The 20,620-nt window shown below is 35.6% G+C and overlaps 2 protein-coding genes across 2 annotated transcripts; both read right to left on the minus strand.

Moving 5' to 3' along the window:
• Nucleotides 1-11,967: 11,967 nt before the first annotated feature.
• LOC114536643 (DDB1- and CUL4-associated factor 5-like) lies at nucleotides 11,968-18,266 on the minus strand. The gene is made up of 8 exons (XM_028557996.1): nucleotides 17,946-18,266; nucleotides 17,106-17,249; nucleotides 16,617-16,653; nucleotides 15,591-15,727; nucleotides 15,118-15,283; nucleotides 14,389-14,611; nucleotides 13,517-13,711; nucleotides 11,968-13,286 (listed from the first exon to the last, which is right to left on the minus strand). The coding sequence occupies exons 1-8, from the start codon at nucleotides 18,160-18,162 to the stop codon at nucleotides 12,549-12,551; spliced, it is 1,857 nt and encodes a 618-aa protein (XP_028413797.1). The 5' UTR covers nucleotides 18,163-18,266; the 3' UTR covers nucleotides 11,968-12,548.
• Nucleotides 18,267-18,802: 536 nt separating this feature from the next.
• Nucleotides 18,803-20,165, minus strand: LOC114536684. The gene is made up of 3 exons (XM_028558035.1): nucleotides 20,064-20,165; nucleotides 19,582-19,908; nucleotides 18,803-19,469 (listed from the first exon to the last, which is right to left on the minus strand). Exons 1-3 carry the CDS (start codon nucleotides 20,163-20,165, stop codon nucleotides 18,849-18,851), a joined length of 1,050 nt encoding a protein of 349 aa, XP_028413836.1. The 3' UTR covers nucleotides 18,803-18,848.
• Nucleotides 20,166-20,620: the final 455 nt, after the last annotated feature.

Genomic DNA, 20,620 nt, shown 5'->3' on the forward strand with positions numbered 1-20,620 from the left:
TATTCAATCATTTTACAACATCGAAATTTTTCGATATTGTTCAGCCAATTGCCTCCGGAACCACGATACAGCCCAACGATGTAAAATCCAGCTTTGGAACAGATTGACCAACCTTTTTTGTCGAACGATGTTCCAACATCTTCATCATAGCATGGTCCGTAGTGGTCAGGATGATTGTTGGGTTTGCAGCAATGGCCATATTCGATGTTATATAAATAATGAGCAACACTGCGTCCTAATCCGTTCAAAAAGTAGCCGACGGGGCACAAGTTCCAATTGTCGTTTCTAAATGTGTATAAAGATAGCCGAAATATATTAAGCTGAAAATCAATATTAGATAGTGATACAAAACTTGGGCCCAAATACAACACCGCAGAAATTGGTGTTTAATTTATAAAGTTTCGACCCAAAAATCTAATCACTACATGTTCACATGTACAGTTGGAAATTTAAAGTATGCGCAAGCTGATTATTTAAGAAGACAGGGCGCAACTTCATACTGGAAGGGGGTGCTGGGTAAAAAAAAATCACCCGAATTTTTGAATTATTACACAATGTGCCCTAATTTTAACTTTTACTAGATTTGTAACAAAATAAACTTCATTTTATTGAAAAGAAAACTGATTCCGCGGCAAAAGAAAAGAGATTTCGTGGCAAACGACGGATGTGCTTTCAGGAAAGTGTAACAAAAGTGACCAAATAGAATACACATATGTAATATTACTAATATATATTACAAAAATTCGGTTTCAAAAGTGCTGGTCATGTAACTCTTTTTCAGTTTGCCTAAGTTTTTGGCTGAACGTTGCCCGAGTTTCTTGATTCTCAAAATTTTGAGTGGGGGGACAGCTGCCCCCTTTCCCCGTGACCCGTACGCCTATGAGTCTATAAGTAATAAGAATTGCGGCGTATTAAGTATAAATTTATACCGATTTCCACGGTGTTGTCTTCTTCGCCTAGTTTAATCTTCGCCTAGTTTAATCTTCGCCTAGTTTAATCTTCGCCTAGTTTAATCTTCGCCTTGTTTAATCTTCGCCTAGTTTATTATTCACCTAGTTTAATCTCCGCCTAGTTTAATCTTCACCTAGTTTAATCAGTTTAATGGGACGGTAACTTATAGAAATACCGTTGATAAATCTGTATTATCAGTATTATTAACATAAAATTTGCATATAGCATGATCTCATTATTCTCATCACCCGGCAAATAACTCAGCAAATACATGCTTTTGTTTGAGAGTAAAGCTAACTTAGGTTGCGTTCAGAAAATCAGACTTGTGCCTAGTTCTGAACGCGACCTCAGACGCCAAACAATTCGGCTTTTAATATAGAAATAATATCAGTGAACTCAGTCGCGTAGCCAGCGACAATTTAGTCATGCTATGCTAATATTTTGGTGATCATTGATTGTGAAAACAATGAATTTCTAAAGAAATGAATCATGATAATAACATAAAATTTGCATAGCATGACTAAATCGTCAGGCTGGCTACGCCACTGAGTGAACTAATCGAAAAGAATGGCATGTGTGCATGAAGGCGCCCTCAGATTCACGAGTGAACAAGCATACTTATATTTATGAATATATCCTATTTTGATATATTGTTTTATAATCTACAAAGTGACTGGACAGAATGCATTGTTTATAATTAAAAAAGATCACTCACAAAGCTGCCCTCTTTGCAAATATTAAAGCAATCGTTCTTTTACAAATTATATACCAGTGGCCGGTTGTTCAAAAGGCGTTTAGCTTAAACGGTGGATAAGTTCAAAATGGAAAACAAAATTAATATCCATTTATGGAACAACCGAGCTGAAATATTTCGTTGTAAATAGTTTAATAATTTTCAATGGAAGTACATATTTTGCAATGCATATATAAGATGCAGGTTCAATCATTCTCAAGAGGTACGAGAGTATTTTGGCTTAACCACCGTTTTAGCTAAACGCCTTTTGAACAACCGGCCCCTTGCAGCATGATTGGTGGAAACGTTTTGTCTTGTATATCTTTTCAAGAACCTGACATTATTTTGAAATGTTATTCAAAGATACCAAGATACAAACCTATCGAAAGATGTCAACCAATTTGCTGTCTTACACACGCCACTCTGAGCGCTGAACGCTTCATTTGGAACACAACACTTTGCGGATTCAAGTAAGTAGAGTGGGTCTGAATTGGCAACATTGGGAGCATTTCGGTAGAACCCTGCGATAAAATGATTTTCCTCGCTACACTTTGACAGGCCCGCCTTGTCGAAACTGCTCCACCAGTTCGCATTCCAGCATGTTGGCTCACTTGGATGAACCTCTAAAAGGTGATTTTTATTGGCATTTTAAAAGTATTTCATATAGACTAAGCATGCAGTGGCATAGCCAGCCTGAAGATTTTGTTCCGCTATGTAAAATTCGTGCTATTATAATTATTCATTTCTTTAGAAATTCATTGTTTTCACAGTCAATTAACACCAAAATATCGTCAGGCTGGCTATATATGCTACTGGGACTAAGCGGACGCCAAGTATATTGCATGTGTGTGACAGGATTGCACGCAAACATCGTCTTCATATACAGACCGTAAGATAGCTCAATAGCTCATCCAAATATGGCCTAGGTTGAACGTCATATTTTGGTCACGTCAAATGCAATTCAAAAAATTGATAATAAGATGATAATAAAGCTTAATGAGGCTTCTTATCTTATTAGCTATTGTTTGAATTCGACGCGACCAAAATGAGACGTTTTAAAACCTAGGCCTAAATGTACTAACTACATGGTTTATATTGTTTAAAAGGCAAGAAAGATCGAATATTCACACATACATGTTATTCTTCGAAACAATTATAGTTATATAGTTTATAACTTGATTGACTTTTTGAAACAAATTTTTTAACAAGTATTTTGGACACTTAAAACCAATGGAAATATTTAATGCCAAAAAGTAAAAATTGGACCATAATTTTTTTCAAAGCCTCTACACAAAAAAAGCCCATAATTTTCACCCTTTGCTCTTTTCATGTATAGCCCAGCACAGCATAGGATTTTTTTATATATGACAATTTCATGATATATTATTATACACGGTATTTTTTTTTGTTTTGAAATTTTTAACTTACCCATTCTTGGCATGACGAGATAAAGATGGTTGAATTCAGGATTTGTTTTTTTATCATTTTCAGAAGTCTCTTGAAGCGTCTTATCGTTGAGTTCACATCGACCTTTACCAGTTCCAGACGTTTTGTAATTTGCAGATGTGCATGAACCATCCCTGACGCAATACACGCCACATTCGTGTTCGCTTCCCGCTAATTTTGTATCAATGACATGATTTGCCAAGTATCGCTTAGCGACTTTGCGAAACAGTAGCTCGTTAATCGAGCAATCGCCCGGGTGTGAGATTTTTAAAACCAGAAATAAAAGCAAAATACTTTCTGGGTTCGCCCTCATTCTTTAATTATTGAGATGGATTCTCCTTAATATATATAGCTTTACGACCAATCCTTATTTTTAAAAACTGAGCGCGAACAATTTCCGCTTGATCTTAATACATCTTTGCTAATGCGAGTAAAGTGCAAATGCAATTTATATTTGAACTGACAGTATATGCATATAGTTATTTGTAGACGGGCCATATCGTTTCAAGCTGGCCACAAGTAAAGGGGCTTTCCTTCATTAGCCTAATGTAATAAGACATATTATACATTTGTATATATATATATTCAACTGAATAACAAAACTAAATGTGCCTGACTTACACTATATAATTATATTCTCTAGGAAAATGCGCTCATTGGTGTAGTGAGCCTGGCGATTTTGTCCCGCTATGAAAATTTTAAGTTATTATAAATATTCATGTCTTTAGAAATATACATACTGTTTTCATGGTCAATGAACATGAAAATATTAGCATAGCGGGGACTAATCCTCGGGCTGCGTAGCTAGTTATAGATTGTGCTCAATTAATCTATAGTATATTTGATATGTTTCCAACGTAAAGTTTCGAGCCTTAGAAGACTTCATATAACCAAAAATTTAAATGCGTTGCATGTCTGCAATAAGCTTTAACACAATATCTTTCAGCAGGTTCCTAGCGCTCATCTTAGTAGTTTCATCTTTTTAAATCTATAATTGTGATTATAATCTACACATATCCAACCTACTTAGCATCTATCAATGTTCGTTTGCATGGGTTGTGGTTAAATGTAGCCCGTTTGTATTCCAATTTTATATATAATATTAACAGGTTCATGATTATTTAATCATTTTACAACATCGAAATTTTGCGATATTGTTCAGCCCATTGCCTCCGGAACCGCGATACAGCCCAACGATATAAAATCCAGCTTTGGAACAGATTGACCAACCTTTTTTGTCGAACGATGTTCCAACATCTTCATCATAGCATGGTCCGTAGTGGTCAGGATGATTGTTGGGTTTGCAGCAATTACCGTTTTCGAGATTATATAAATAATCCTCAGCATCACTGCGTCCTAATCCATTTAAAAAGTAACCGACGGGGCACACGTTCCATACGTTGTCCCTAGACAAAACATTAATCGTTACAATGTAAAAAACAGGTTCCCAAGAGACAAAACATCTAAAAAATTATATAATATTTCAGTCAAACAAGACATAGGTTGAAACTGGAAATTTTCGACTTTATTTAAAAGCCATTTCATCATCATCTGGATCAGGTCATCCAAACATGCACGGGAGACAATTAAGTAAATGTTTTATAAAATAACAACAACCATGTAGTTGTCCAAAGTTTGATTTCCAAAAGTGAGTTAAATGTCCGTGTTTGGATAGCCTGATCCAAATACAGACTTCGACCAATTAGGACACGCGTTATAATATACATGTTATTCTTCTAGTTATAATTCTAAACGTAATTAAAAATATACATACTTATCGAAAGAGAGCGACCATTCTGCTTTCTTACACACGCCTCCCTGAGCGGCGAACGCTGGAGTCGAAACGCAACACTTTGCGGATTCAAGTAAGGAGAGTGGGTCTGAAGCAGTGGGAGCACTGCGATAGAGCCCTGTGATGAAATGATTTTCTTCGCTACACTTTGACAGGCCCGCCTTGTCGAAGCTGCTCCACCATTTTGCATCCGAGCAAAATTGATGTAATCCTGAAAAGGTTTAAAACATTGATAAGGTCACGCGCATTTTTAAAAGCATTGCATCTTATACAGGACAACCTATCTGCATGCTATTATTACGTGCACATTTATTAGTTTTATTGCGCAAGCTAATAATCGAACGCGATTTCAAGCATTTAGACTAAGATGTACGCCTGTATTCTAAAAGCTCACTCACACTCAAACTCGTTGGGTGCCGGAGATCTTATATAATCTTATATATCATAACGTTTCCATGGTAGTATTTCCAGTCGAATAGGGGCATGATTTTCAGTGTTTCACCTGAATTTTTCCACCTATCAGAAAGAACTTTTCCCATTGCATTCCCCAGCATTAACAAAATTCATATGTCACACGCGTTAGTGTGCATGGTTTATTTTTTTCACTAAGACGAAAAAAGATAAATTAAACAGCCCTTTAAATAATTCGATAACACCCGAAATAATTAATTATTAATCGAAAATATTAATGTAGAAACAGTGGCAATACTTCGTGGACCAAGTCTATCCTTCATTTTCGTTCTTACCGCGATATACAATAAAAAATACGATCTATATATATATAGTATTTTAATTGTTTAAGCTTTAATTATGATCTTGCCCGATAGTTTTTTATATAATTATATAATACACCCAAGTTAACTGCAAAACGTTTATTCACGCAGATACATAACATGACTCTTTATATAGAAACAAGGGCGCATGTTTTCTTATTGTTCATTTAAAATGATTATTTACCTGGGACGTCATAATCTAGAACTTACCCATTGGCTTGACGAGATAAAGATGATTGAATTCAGGATTTGTTTTTTTATCATTTTCAGAAGTCTCTTCTAGTGTTTTATCGTTGAGTTCACATCGACCTTTTCCTGTTCCAGACGTTTTGTAATTTGCAGATGTGCATGAACCATCCCTGACGCAATACACACCACATTCGAGCTCGCTTCCCGCCAGTTTTGTATCAATGACATGATTTGCCAAGTATCGCTTGGCGATTTTACGAAACATCAATTCGTTTATTGAGGAATCACCCGGTTGTGACATTTTCAAAGCCAGAAATAGGGTCAAAATTTTTGCCACCCTTGAAGCCATTTTTAACCATATATAATGGCATTAAATAATTCTACACGATAATGAAACTTCTCGACATTGCGACAAAAGTGACAACAATTAAGTCCGGCAGGGTTTTAAATGCACTTTCAACTATGCCATTAATATATGCGATTTATAATTTAACAAGTGAAAAACATTATAAGCATTTATACTGATTGACAGAGTGAAAGTTGCATGCACTCAATGCTAGCGGGACACGAGTTAAAAAGCTTTTCTGCGTTAAGCATAAAAATTCGTAAATATTTTATTGCAAGCAAGTCTTGCTCTATGTACTTGTTTAACTATAGCTATATATATATATATATATATATAATATTATATATATATATATATATATATATATATATATATATATATATATATATACCTATAGCTATATATATATATATATATATATATACCTATAGCTATATATATATATATATATATAGCTACTCTCTATATATATATATAGCTACTCTCTATTTTTCGCGAGTTTTTGATAAAATCGGAATTAATGGTTAGATTTCTAGAAAGTTGTCTTGCTCGGACATTTCCTTCTAGTCCATTCGACGTCTATTAGGACATAATAGGGACCTTAAGCATGTAGGACGCGAACACGACGACGACGGCTATCAATACAATGGGTTATTGAAAAGAAATGAATAATTAAGGACCCATGCTGGGCTTTAGACGTCGTCTTCGTTCTTTTTACATCGGGAAGACGTCGTTTTTCACGTCTTGCCTAGAACGGTTGCATTTCAGGACCCAGCGAGCCCTACCTCGAATTAGGCTCTATAGAATTGTCCTTAATAAACATAAACACAATGTTTTTAACGCGTTATATCTCACTAAATCGGTACAATTAATAATATTCAACAACCACTTTGCCATAGCATTTATTTAAAGGAGAATTTCAGCCGCGTCGTCATCGTATTGCCGTCCAATATGCTTAAAGGCAATTCTCCATTACCGTCCGCTTCACCCGCGCGGGCAAATGGCCTTTGAATTTGTGGCCATGCGATCGTGACAGGTCTGAAAAACAAAGTGCGCTTCGCCCATGTGGGCGGAGCGGACGTAATGGAGAATCGCTTTGAGGTCCCTAATAATATATGCCGACGTGAAGTGACCTGCATACGCGCGTCGCTTACAAGACATGTAACATGAACGCCACAAGACATCGTCTCCAAGCAAATAGAACATGAAAATGCAAGAATAAAAGAAGTGGCATCTTCAAGTGAATCTATCATCATACTGGAGCCGGTTGTTCAAAGCTTTAGGTTAGCGCTAACTCTATGGGTTAAATTATATTCAAGAGTTTTTATTGGTTTATGCATGTGCTTTTGAACAACTGTGCGTTGTAAAGCGTTTAGAAAATATAACTTCTATCGGTCCTAAAAAATTGATGAAAAAATGATTATCAAAAAGAGGTTAGAAAAATTAATGTCAAGATTTGCTTTAACCCTGCATTGTTAAGCTAACCGGTTTTTAAATATATACAACCGGTCCCAGGTAGATGAATAATGCAGCAACTTGTTTCTTCTGAGAGCGCTTGAAAACATGTATTCCATATTTCCATATAATATATTCCATAAGGCTTTTTATATTCCATAATGCATGTATATATAAACTGTGCTGTGATATCCCAATCTAAAAGCGTTAAGATCTATATATTCTGCTATTTTTTTTGTATACATTCGTAATGTTAATGTGACGAATATACACCTCTATATATATAGCAGGGGACAATATTCTGCTTATAGGATCCTTGATTACTCGATCATTTCACAGCATCGAAATTTGTCTATATCGCCCAGCTTAATGCCAATTCCTCGATAGAGACCAGTAATGTAATGCAAAGCTTTTGAACAGTTTGACCATCCTTCTTTTCCAAAGGAGTCACTGACATCTTCATCATAACACGATCGAGATTTGTCAGGATAATTGTTGGGTTTGCAGCAATTACCTCCGTTGATATTATGTAAATAATTGCCAGAAGCGCGTCTTATTCCCTCCAAAAGTAACCGATTGGACAACGATTCCACTTTTTGTTACTATATGTGGGGAAAAAACCTAGAAAACTCAGAATTAATGAGTAATTTTTAGGAAATTTTTTTCAAGATCGCTTTGAATTGCTATAGCGTCACGAAACTCATATAATGCCCGCTTACACTTTTTGCGATTCTTTTGTATAAAGATCGTAGCATGCTTGTAAATAGTTATGTTTGACAATGACTTTGAAATATACAGTCGAAATATCACCTTGAATATATGGTGTCTTATTTTTTAACAACTCATATCTTGAGTTTACAAGATGTTTATTTTCGGAGTATGTTTTCCCTTATATTTCTTCTTTTAATACATGCGGACGAATTAATTAGTTACTGATGTTCAAATAACAGCTCTTATAGTATTACATCAGATAATTCTTAACAAATTATTCATTCAGATCTATCTAAAGAAGAAATCGCATGCACATGCATAAAATCGCAGCAAAAAGTGCATGTAAACGGACCTATACATATTTAGTCGTATATAATCGATGCATCTCTGGAACATATAATTTGTAAAATACAGCCGGTTATTTTAACATGCACATGCTGCATGAGCCAATAAGGTTATAAAGATTCCGCCAATGTTTAAACTTTCCTTGACAAGTTCCCGAATGGTTATCTTCGTGTTTGCATGCGAAAAATATCAAGATTTCCGTGAAAAGGATCGAGCCATTATGACTAAAAGTAAAATCTTTCAAACACGCAAACAGCTTCCTTGTAATTCATACAGCCCGCGGTCAGTTTTGTGAAGTGAAATTGCATGCAATATGTGAAGGATTTTTCCCTTTTATGCATTCTCTATACACACAACCCAATAATGAAAATAATGTTAAACAGTATGCATACTTAATTTTGGTGTGCAGGATAACCAATTTCTGCAGTGATAAAAGTAAAATGTGCAGTGATAAAATGAGAAATGTGCAGTGATAAATGGTATTTTCTCAACAGACCTCACTTTGCCGAGGTGGATTGTCCCCGAAAATGCTGAAAATCAAGTCATAGGAGCTCGCTCAAAAATACAGAAAATTTTCTGCAAGATGTCCTCCAGACCCCTACAATCCCCCCATTTTTAAATTACCAATTGCTCTTTGCACGATTTATACGTTATAATAATAAAGCTTTGAAATGTTTTAAACTGGTCGTACCTAATTTTATTGTGTTCAATGAAAACCAATTTCTGCAGTGATAAAAGTAGAATGTGCAGTGATAAAATGAGAAATGTACAGTGATAAATGGTATTTTCTCAGAAGACCTCACTCTGCCGAGATGGATTCACAAGTAGTTGTCCCCAAAAACGCTGGAAATGAAGTCATAGAGACTCAAAAATAAAGAAAATTTACTGGAAGAGATCCTGCAGACCCCTACAATTCCCCCATTTTTAAATTACCAGTTTCCAGTTAGGACCATTTTTATCATGTCCCATGTTTTATCAGAATATTGTGATGATATATGTGCAGTGCATAAAAAATGCTTAAAATTAGCTATGACAGTATATGTGTAAACAATACGTACCGATCAAAACTAGTGTGCCAGTCTGCTGTCACGCATACGCTACTCTGAGCGCAGAACGCTGGAGTCGAAGCGCAACATTTTGCAGCTTCAAGCAAGGAGATGGGATCTGGATTGGTACCGTTTGACGGAGACTTTCGATAAAGTCCTGAGATAAAATGATTTTCCTGGTCACATTTTGAGAAGCCCTGCTTGTTGAAACTCGTCGCCCAGTTCGCAATCGAACAAGTTTGTTGTATCTCTGAAAGTGTTTATATATATAGGCAAGGTTATATAGAAGTTTAATATAGTAATTTTAATAGTACACGACTATATATAGTACACGTTTCGTCATTCTCGCGTGTTTGCTTACGCCATCAGCCAAAACTCGTAGTCGTGGAGTTTTGAGAATTGTTGAATAACTGCGTATTCAACAGCGCAGCGACACGATCGTCAAATGGCGTAGGCAATCAGAGTTGGCGCGAAAATGCCAAATCAGATCTGTATATCGTAGTTATATCAGCTCAGTCACGCTTTGTTAATTAAAAGAAACAGGTCCATTATACAAATAGAAGGACGCCTATATAAATGGCAGGTATATAAGAGTATTCCTTGCTGATTTCAGCATTTATAAGTACGCGATAATAAGCGTATATAATTACACAAATAAATAATATAGAAGTAGTTTGGACCTGTTTCATACGACGAATTTTTTATTTGACGAATCGAATGTAAAAAACTTAAAGAGTGCATGTTACAGAGTTCGTTATTAGAATTTTAAAAGCTCGGTACATGAAAAGTATTTTTCTACAAACATTAGTAAATAAATTTACGCATTTGATTTTTTATGGTATTATAATTTCAGTTTCCTTGGGATAATCGAAAAACGAAAACATATAGACTGCTTTACACCATATATATAAGTAAAGTACATATGAATATATCAACAGGAAATACAGAATGCTTTACCCATCGTATAGTATATAGTTTATATCAACTTGAAAGTTATTTACTGGGATAATTTTAGAAACAGCCTACATCGACGATTTAGCCGGCCGGCATAAATACTCATGCCCACGAAATAGTGCGGAACCTTTAGTTAAGCCAGCCTTAATTCGCTTTTTCGCCCTTAGAATAGTCGAGAAAATATAACCCACTAAAGGCCCTGTTACACGGTGCAATTTTTCTTGCGACTTGCAATGCAATTCTTCTTTTAAGAGATGTAAATTTGGCAACTACCGAACTTTTGTCTTTATTAGACTCCTTGGCGCTTCTTACACTAACATTTTAAAGACTCTTCGCTAATCTACATCTCTTAGAAGTAGAATTGCATTGCAAGTTGCAAGAAAAATTGCACCGTGTAACATGGCCTTAAGTGGCACGTCATTATTATTTATACACAAGAGTTGGTGACTAATCGTTGATTGCATGACAGTATAGTCTATATAAGTCATAAGTATTTACTTGGGCTTCAATAATTAAAACTTACCCACAGGCCTGATGAGATAAAGATGGTTGAATTCAGGATTTGTTTTTTTATCGTTTTCAGAAGTCTCTTGAAGTGTTTTATCGTTGAGTTCACATCGACCTTTACCTGTTCCAGACGTTTTGTAATTTGCAGATGTGCATGAACCATCACTGACGCAATACACACCACATTCGAGCTCGCTTTCCGCCAGTTTTGTATCAATGACATGATTTGCCAAGTATCGCTTGGCGACTTTGCGAAACAGCGACTCCTTTATTAAGCAATATCCCGGTTGTGACATTATTGACACCAGAAATAGGACCCAACTGTTTACTACAAATGAAGCCATTTTCGGATTTAATTTATTGAATACAATTTTCTTTGTTAACTCTGTTTGCGAGAATCCTGAAAAACTGACGAGAAAAATTGCGTGTTTTTAACTTTATGCTTTAAGAATTAAGTGCGATTAAGACGATTAATAATTTACCAATTATGGTGGATTTCCACTTATAGAGAGATAGTTCGCTAGCGAAAAATTTGCATATTTTCTTTAGAATTTTAAAAGCATCAAAAGTTCAACATCACTGTTCTCGATTCAAATGAGAATATGCAAGTATTTCGCCAGCGAACTATTTCTCTGTAAGTGGAACTAGCCTTAATACGCATTAATTGTACAAATGTATATTATAGTGTGATTGACAAGCCATCAGTTAATACAGGCCACAAGCAAATGCTTTTTGTTAAATGCATGCAAACATTTCCATCGTTTACCGCAAGAATGAAACAATTATTACGTTTTTGCGCTTGCCAAAATGTAGCGGGGAGTAGCTGACTATATAGCTTGCTAAAAAAGTTTGATTATTTCCCGCCATTTCAGACCCCTTCTATTAAAAAAAGAGAAAGTGTAGTCAATGCACTTTATACAAACTCTTACGTCTATAATCCGCGTTTTAGAACCTGCACCCTAGCAGCAGGATATGATTCAAAAATGAATAACTAAAGGAATTGTTTTTGTTCTCGAGGATATGAACAAATATAATGGGAATAAAACTAAAAATGTAACAAGACGTACAACAATGAATTCAATGTAACTGCTCGACCCTGATATTTGTTTCAGAGAATTGGTTAGGATTTATCTGCGCAAAATTTCAAATGTGACTAAAGAAACTTGGACAGTTAAAACTTGAATGATGTATTGATTTGTGGGACTTGTTGCATCTTAAAAAAATTATTACGTTTCATTTTCGTCACGGTTTAATTCTTGGGAGATGCTGCAGAGGGACGGAAAATAGCTTATGCATATATTCAGTCATCTTCATCCTTCAGACATTTCCTGCGAAGTTCCGCGATGCGAGCCAATGAATTTCTTGGACGATCATGCGGTGGTATTATTTCGCGTAAACGTTCCAACCCTACACCATCAGAATTCTGAGAATTGATAATCGTGCTTTTCCCAATCTCAGAATTTTTATCAATGCCTTTAACAGTACTCTCGAAATTCTCGCCTGTGCTCTTTTGAGAATTTTGATCAGAGCTTTTCGCACTTAGTCCAGCTAAGCTCGTTGCATTTTGCGAAATATTTTCTGGGGGCTCGGTGTCTTGAGAAATTGTGTCCGAATTTCTAGCATTCGCGGAAATTTTGTCCACTTTGCCCTGCGGATTTTGAGAAATTCTGTCAGCAAGGTGTTCAACTTTTTCAATACTCAGGTTATTTGCGCCAGGACTCTCCGAGTATTCAGAATCTGTAGACTCTGGAGAACTCAATTCGTTGAGATATTCGTTTTCTCCTTCATCAGCAAAACCACCGACACGCCCTGCGGGTGACTCGTCAGATTCACTGTCATCTGACGGGGAATGGAATTCTTTTGAAAGTAACCATTGATCGACCATTGCCAGCATCTTCTCATCTTCCCCAGTTGACTCGTAATCACGTGGCCAATCTTCATTTAACATTCGCTCATATTCCTCGTTTGTGTACAGCCTCCTTTTTTCACAAACCTTATCGCCCGGGATTCCACCAGACATTTGAAATGGACTCCAAATCTGAATTAATATGGATATAATAAAATTTACAATAGATCTAGATAATAAAAATCTAGAAATTATACAATCGCATGCAAAATGTAGTAAAATATTTTTTGGTAAACTGTTTTTTAAAGTATGTATCATGTTATCATTAGGTATTCAACATATGGTGTGTTTTACTTTGTATTATTTTCTCAACGAATCATCATATGTAAAAACATAAATGAGCAGCATCTGTTGCCGCATACCTTGATGATTTTCTCGACTCCAGAAGAACATATCATGGCTGTGTCATGGTTGAAACAGACTTGGTTCACAATAGATCGATGTCCCTCCAGTGCAAGAGAGCTCTGTTCTACCTTCGCAACACCCACGTGATCTTTGCTTAGCTTCGGTACTTTCCAGAGGTATATATTAAAATCTTCCGAGCCTGTCATTATGAACTGTAGAGGTAAAAGTAGCTCTTTATTATTCGCTTTTGAACAATTATATAGTTCAAATAAGGCTGATATTTGTATAATATCGCTCTAAAACAAATAATGGTATGTTACTTCGCAAATTCTAGGCAAAAAATCATACTCCCGAAAACTTTTTTTGAATAATTTTTTTGTCAAATAAATATTAAACAATTAATACAATTGTAATAAAATGTACTACGAATTAATAATAAGAAGCTTGATTTCTGGGGGCACCAGCTTCCAGGGGCAATTTTGGGTAATATAGAAGGCAGCTTAAAATATGTATAGAGACGGTTTGATTGCCAAAGTTGCAAGGACACCACTAATGTGATTTATATTTATGTTCTACAATAAAATTTGGGCACGTGTAAGTGGGCATACGTAGGACACAAAAAGGGAACCTGTGCCCACCCGATTGGCACGTACCCCCCCCCCCCCTTGGTTCCTACGCCACTTACCAAGATTAATAAAATCAAACTTGCACAAGCAAGATACAGCACAATGCAGCACAGTATTTGTATATTAGTATCTTTAGTAGTATGTAGTATACATGAAAGTGTATAAAAATATTTTCATATTATTTTTTGTATTATAGTTTGATTGGATGTTATAAAAAATACTGATCTACAGAACTATTTATGACCACTATATACTGCACCCACCTCGTCTTTTAGACCAGCAAAACAGACCGACTTCCTGGTTACTTTGTTACCATAACCTTTCTCACAAAACTCCGCTAAACAGTATTCTCTGTCGATGTGGTACAACACCGGGGGGTCGGACTTTCTCACGGCAGCGATATAGCGTCCTGTCCAATCAAACGCCACGCTCATGGCAATCTGTGACCCACGCTTAGGGGAAGATGACTCGAAGTGTCTCAAACACCTTCAAACAAAAGTATGCAGCTGCTTTTACTTATCACTAATCGTCAAATTATTTAGTTTTTATGCTAAAGAGGATCAATAATTTCTTAGATGGTGGACTAAAAATTAAGATTAAGGTGGTAATACAATGCCATTATTTTACAATTTAATATTAAACAAAAACTATACATACATATATCAGAATTACCCTTTTAAGATTATTAAATTAAAAAATGTGGTACAATTAACACTAACTACCACAAATCTTGCTGTAATAAGCCAGCTCATACTTTCTGGAAAAACGCAGTTCAACAATAGAGTAAATAACATGGGCGAGAAAAGATAGCCTTGTTTAAACAGTATGAAATTGAAAATTGAACAGAAATAAAAAATTGACAGAATTTCAGGTTTTCCATTTGTAAACGCGTATGTACCGCACGTGTGTATTCGTTTAAAACTCTCTTTTTTGTAATGATTGATTCTACTTGTATCTAAGCACACAAAAAGTGAAAATTATGACTCCCAAACCTTCTCGGAAATCGGGTGTCCCATAATTGTACACCGTTTATCAAATTGGCGGTCACAATCAAGGATGGATCGACAGGGTTGAACTTTGCTGACGAAAAATTGGGTACGTTTGGGAAATACGAGAAGGTTGCTTTAATTGGCCATGGAACCGCAAGTGTTGTACGTTCTAGAAAAATAATAGAACATTAAGAAAAAATACAAGCATTTTTACAACTGTTATTAAGCCTATACCTACAACAGCTATTGGTTGAATGACTAGCATAAATTACATGAATAGTGGGATATCTTTTAACAACAGATTTACAGAGCTACTGTACAACAGAAACTCCCTGCGTTTGTTCTCGGGCAATTAAAACCAGCCCACTAAACAACAGATTTCATTGTCTGCCTCATTCCCAAGCTATTGTTTTGTGTGCACTTAGAAGTGTCTATTAATTGTGCATACCAGTTCTAGAAAAGAAAAAACATATTACCTGTTGGTGCTCGTATATCAAACAAAGTCAGTTCACCAAAGGTAGCCTCTGCAGCAATAAAGATGTTAGTGTCTTCTGGATGGAAACATATTTCATTTGTGTTTGCTTCAGCATCAAAACTCCTCACCAGCTCACCACTACATGGACATATTTGAACTGTCAACGCATACAAAGATGGCCAAGCAACATATAATTGAGAAACTAATTATACTTGGGAAATAAAAAAGTCACCTTCTAAATATACCCCACTGTATCATTTCCCTATTCATTCACTACATTGTATATTCCCCTAGGTTAATTAAATCTAAAACCTAATTTAAATTTGCTTTATATATGCAAAAAAGCTAACAAATGTGGTTTGTAGGAACTGCATGGGGAAAAAAGAGGATACATGTACACTAACATATACAGTATATGTACAAGAGTTGAATGAATTTTACCAATCAAACAAATTATTGACTTAATTATTTCAAATTGTAGAATATATGGTCTATTTAACAATTAGACAACGAGTCCGAGTTGTCTATGAGCGAATAGTCAACGAAGGCAAACCTGAGTTGACTATTCGCTCATAGACAACGAAGGCGGGTTGTCTAATTGTTTTAGTATACACCCTGTATCTAGATATATTAATTTCGAGAAAATAATCGATACACCGCAATTACACTGAAAAATAATTTAATTAATTCAATTTTAAACGGTCGCACAAGCGAATTTTTCCCAAACATTCACCATCACGAATAGCCAATGGTTGAGTATAGACAATGGTTGAGTAGACAATGGTTGAGTAGCCAATCAGAATGGAGGATTTGTAACAGACAATAGTCGGGTGTATACTAATAACATATATTATTCATGAGCTTAAAAGAAACTATTTTTGGGTAAAGCAATGATTTACGTCTATAGCACTGTTTTAGTACAAATTGAAACCCGGCTACTATTGTTAGATGAGATATATAATGGTTTAATTTAGATAAAAGATTAATACACCAACACTATAATAAATATGTATTCAGCTGTATGTACCTTTCAGAGTCGTGGCATAGAATAATCTCATCATTACCTAATACATAAAAGGCAAGGAAATCACAAACCTTACAATTAATATTGGACCTCCATTAGATCCAGTATTGGGTATAAGAATTATTAAGTTAATTTTTATGGCTCATTGATAACCAGTGATTATGGGATTTTCCATGCATTATTTCAGCTAATCAGAATGCAGGAAAATGGAAATTCCTTACAAAATCTGTAAAATATAACTTTTCCTTTCTTTACCTAATGAAAAATATTGTTCTAATTTTAATCTAGTTACTAGGGTTTTACTTGCACCTTCTATTAATTAAGTCTTGTTTGCTATAGATATATACTGTTTTATACTGATCATACCACCAGATAATTTTATACTCATTAGCGAGAGATTTATTGGCCCTTCAATTGAAATGCTATACAAAAATTATGTACACTAATTATCTATTATTGAAAATTATTACACTAGTTAAGAATTTTACTCACCAGCAGAAATGATCAGTCTATTATCATGATCAAAAGTGACACAAAATATGTTGGATTGATGCTGTTGTTTCATGCATCTTGGTGTTGTATTTCCCGTAATGGCTTCACTCAACTTCCACACCAACACTCTCCGGTCATCACCACCTAAATAATTCAACATGACATTATCAAATACCACTAACAAATTACCTAAAATACAGTATGATAAAGGCTAAATAGCTTGATTAACTGTTTACTGCATAATATATAAGATATTTTTCTTAATGTTCCCCCCTAACAGCTTTAACAAACTCTCCCTAATGAAGACTTTATTATTGGTGCATCAGCAAATTTTACCTCAGGCGACTGTGTTTAAAGATCAAGCACAACTGTCATTTTATGTGATACTGTATTTGTTCGTATTAGGGGTCTGTTCACACAAACCAATCTTGTTAGATCCAATTCGATCATTCTGAAGTATACTATTGATTGTTAATAAAGCAGTAATGCATTGGCGTCAGTAGATTTAGGGAAATTTTTTACTGGACTTGATTAATTGCATATATTAAGTATAAACCATCTATCCGCTCATTTAATAAATAATGATTTAACCCTAACCCTAATACTAACCATATATTAAACCACATAACTTGCTTTCAGTTTTTACACACCATTGTAAACCCCCCTAATGCATGCGATTACTGGGTACGGTAGAGTGTAAAGTACCCATATATATCAATTTATTCACTGCAGGTAGGTATACATTGAGTTAAGATGAACCCTAGCTGAGGTATACAAAACCAAGAGTCCAAGACCAAGTCAAGATCTGATGAACTGCCCGATTGTGTGCTAATGCTTTACCTGAAACCAGAAACTCTCCACCACGTTCTGAAAATGCAAGTGCATTCACACATTCAGTATGACCCACCAAGTTCTTGGAATAAAGCCATTTTGAAGAGGAAAATTTCTTAGACAAATACTTCTTTGAAGTATTTCCATAACTTGAACCATAGGTCTCGATTACTTTCTGATATTGAAAATACAGAGGTCCACTGCATAAATGTGATTTACCATGCATATTGCCATGTCGATTATTACTTTGGAATAAACAAGATTGCAAACTGTACAAAATTCGGGAATATTCGCAAATTCTTCAGGAAATACACTTCCATTTCCTCCTAATAGAAATCCAGGCTGAAACTTCATGTAGTTTGTAATATCGTGATTGGATTTAGGCAGTTGTTAGTGGCAGAATATAGGCCTGATTGCCCTCCGCCCGAATTGGCCAACCAGAATCTTCTATTTCCGAGCACAGTTAACTACCATTTAACTACTAACCTTGTAAAATCTAGTTAAGAAGTTTTATGCAACCGGACCCTGATATATTTACGCTAGTAAGTGACTGTGGTACCCACTATCCAGTCCCTAACACGAGGAAAAGTAAAGTTGCATCAACTCGGGTTTAGCAGATTGTAAATACTTTATTAACACATAATTCAATACAAAATTTTTAACTGTTACTGATTCCTTTGAGTAAACAACAAGTACAATCTAAACTTCATTTACGATTGCACAATACCTTTCAGCAAACTACCGAGCAAACCCAACCAACAAAGATATATAACTTTATCTTTATAAGGCGCTACAAAACATTTCATGCAAGTGATGCAACGATAAGCAAACTTGTAGTTTTACAAAATATATAATCACTGCCACTAGTTTTACTTGTTAGGACCGAAAATTAGCTACAACCAATGTAGTGGGCTATACGCAGCCTTTCCTAATGAGACTTCCAATAGTATTTTTCAATGGATCATATTTCTTAGCGTTACCAGCAGACAGTTTTTTTAAACTAAACACTTGCCATCCACTTTCTCTTTTCGTCAAACAACACATGACAATTGCCTGAGCATGGGCGGCACCGCTCATTTCATCGCTACACAATTGTTTTTTGGGGAATTTAGCATCGAAAAACTTGAGGCTTGGATTCGGATATTTAGAGATGTTTGGAGAATTCCAGGCGCTCAATGTAAACACCAGCTTGTTGATATGAGCTGGTATTGATTTTATTGACACATTTATGGTGTGATGACCCAATTGCTGGGCATCATCCATCACATCGCCGGAATGCCTGACTGCTGCCAAGCACGATTTGCTCTCAGTGTGGCTATAGTCAACCACTTCTATAAATTTTGCACCACTATAAAGAAAAACAGATGCATCCAGGTAGTCACGGCCTCTATGCGGATATCCCCAGAAAAGGTCGAAGATTACATGGTCAAATCCATCTGGTACTGCATACAATAGGACCAACAGGTATATTCTGCTGTTTGGCTGAACATTGTAATCCTCCAACGTAAGAATTTCGTTAGTTTCCCCTCGTGGCTATCGTGAATATAAAAATTTAAAGCCCACATGTAGTTACGGATGCAATTCATGAAAATCAATGATAAACATATTATTTTGTGTGTTAAATAAAAAAAAATTTGCATTGTACCTTCAGCTCAATTTCGTTGTACAACAAAGATTGCTTGTTGGATGGAGTTTTCAGTTCTTTCTCGATGTCTTTTTTCAGACTCAAAATTGTTTGGTCAGGATCAAATGGTAATGTTGTACTATCGCCAGAGAGCGTAGTTATAACTATGCGAGATTCCGAATCGTCGTATGTTGAATCCAGAGTTTCAATTGCTTCGTCGTTAGTAGCAACTGCTGGGAAAAGAGACTCCAAAGTCTCGACATATTTCCTGTAATGTTTGTTGTCTTCGTTGACTTGAGCATCACATTGTGAACACCGGTGATGAACTCGTACTGATGCCGTTAGACACTGTAAGGAACAATTTGGTGAGCAGATAACTTCACCGCACATATTTGGAATTATTAAATATATCAATGTGTAATCGAATATTATATAATCACTAACCCTAATAACATATCACTCGCTGATATTTAAATGAAATACATAGTATACTGCATACTTACTCTAAGGCAATGCAATAATGGATGTTCTGTACACTCCTCAGTGAGATGTTCATGTGGAAATTCTTTGGACAACTTATTGTTGCCACAAAGATGGCAAATCATGATTGTAGGCTTGCCGAACAGGATTTCTTTCGCTTTCACTTCCCGGAAGAACCTTGGATGATACTAGGAAATCACCGACCTCGCAGTACTATCGTAGCTTGTCAATATTCAATTTTGCCCCTTTCACTTCATACATTCACCAAAATGATTTGAAACTACAATGAAAAACAAATCTTATCACGGGGGAAATTTGTTTGCCCAATCTCCAGTAGCATTAATTTTGTAAACAGTAAGTAAGATCTGTTAAACCTGCCTCCCGACTCACGTGATTTTTTGCAATATTAATATGATATATGATTGGCTTGTTTGCCGAATTAAAATCGAAAGTTTAAAGACGCCCTGTTGAGTTCCGAGTTGAGTTGTTGATACCGCGTATTTCACCACAGCATATATAGTGATAAAATGCGTCTCCGCACAGAGTGAGGATCTTCGCGTCTACCAAATGATGGAATTGT

Source organism: Dendronephthya gigantea, unplaced genomic scaffold, assembly GCF_004324835.1.
Source record: "Dendronephthya gigantea isolate DGI-Jeju-01 unplaced genomic scaffold, DenGig_1.0 000142F, whole genome shotgun sequence".
NCBI classification, from domain to species: domain Eukaryota; kingdom Metazoa; phylum Cnidaria; class Anthozoa; order Malacalcyonacea; family Nephtheidae; genus Dendronephthya; species Dendronephthya gigantea.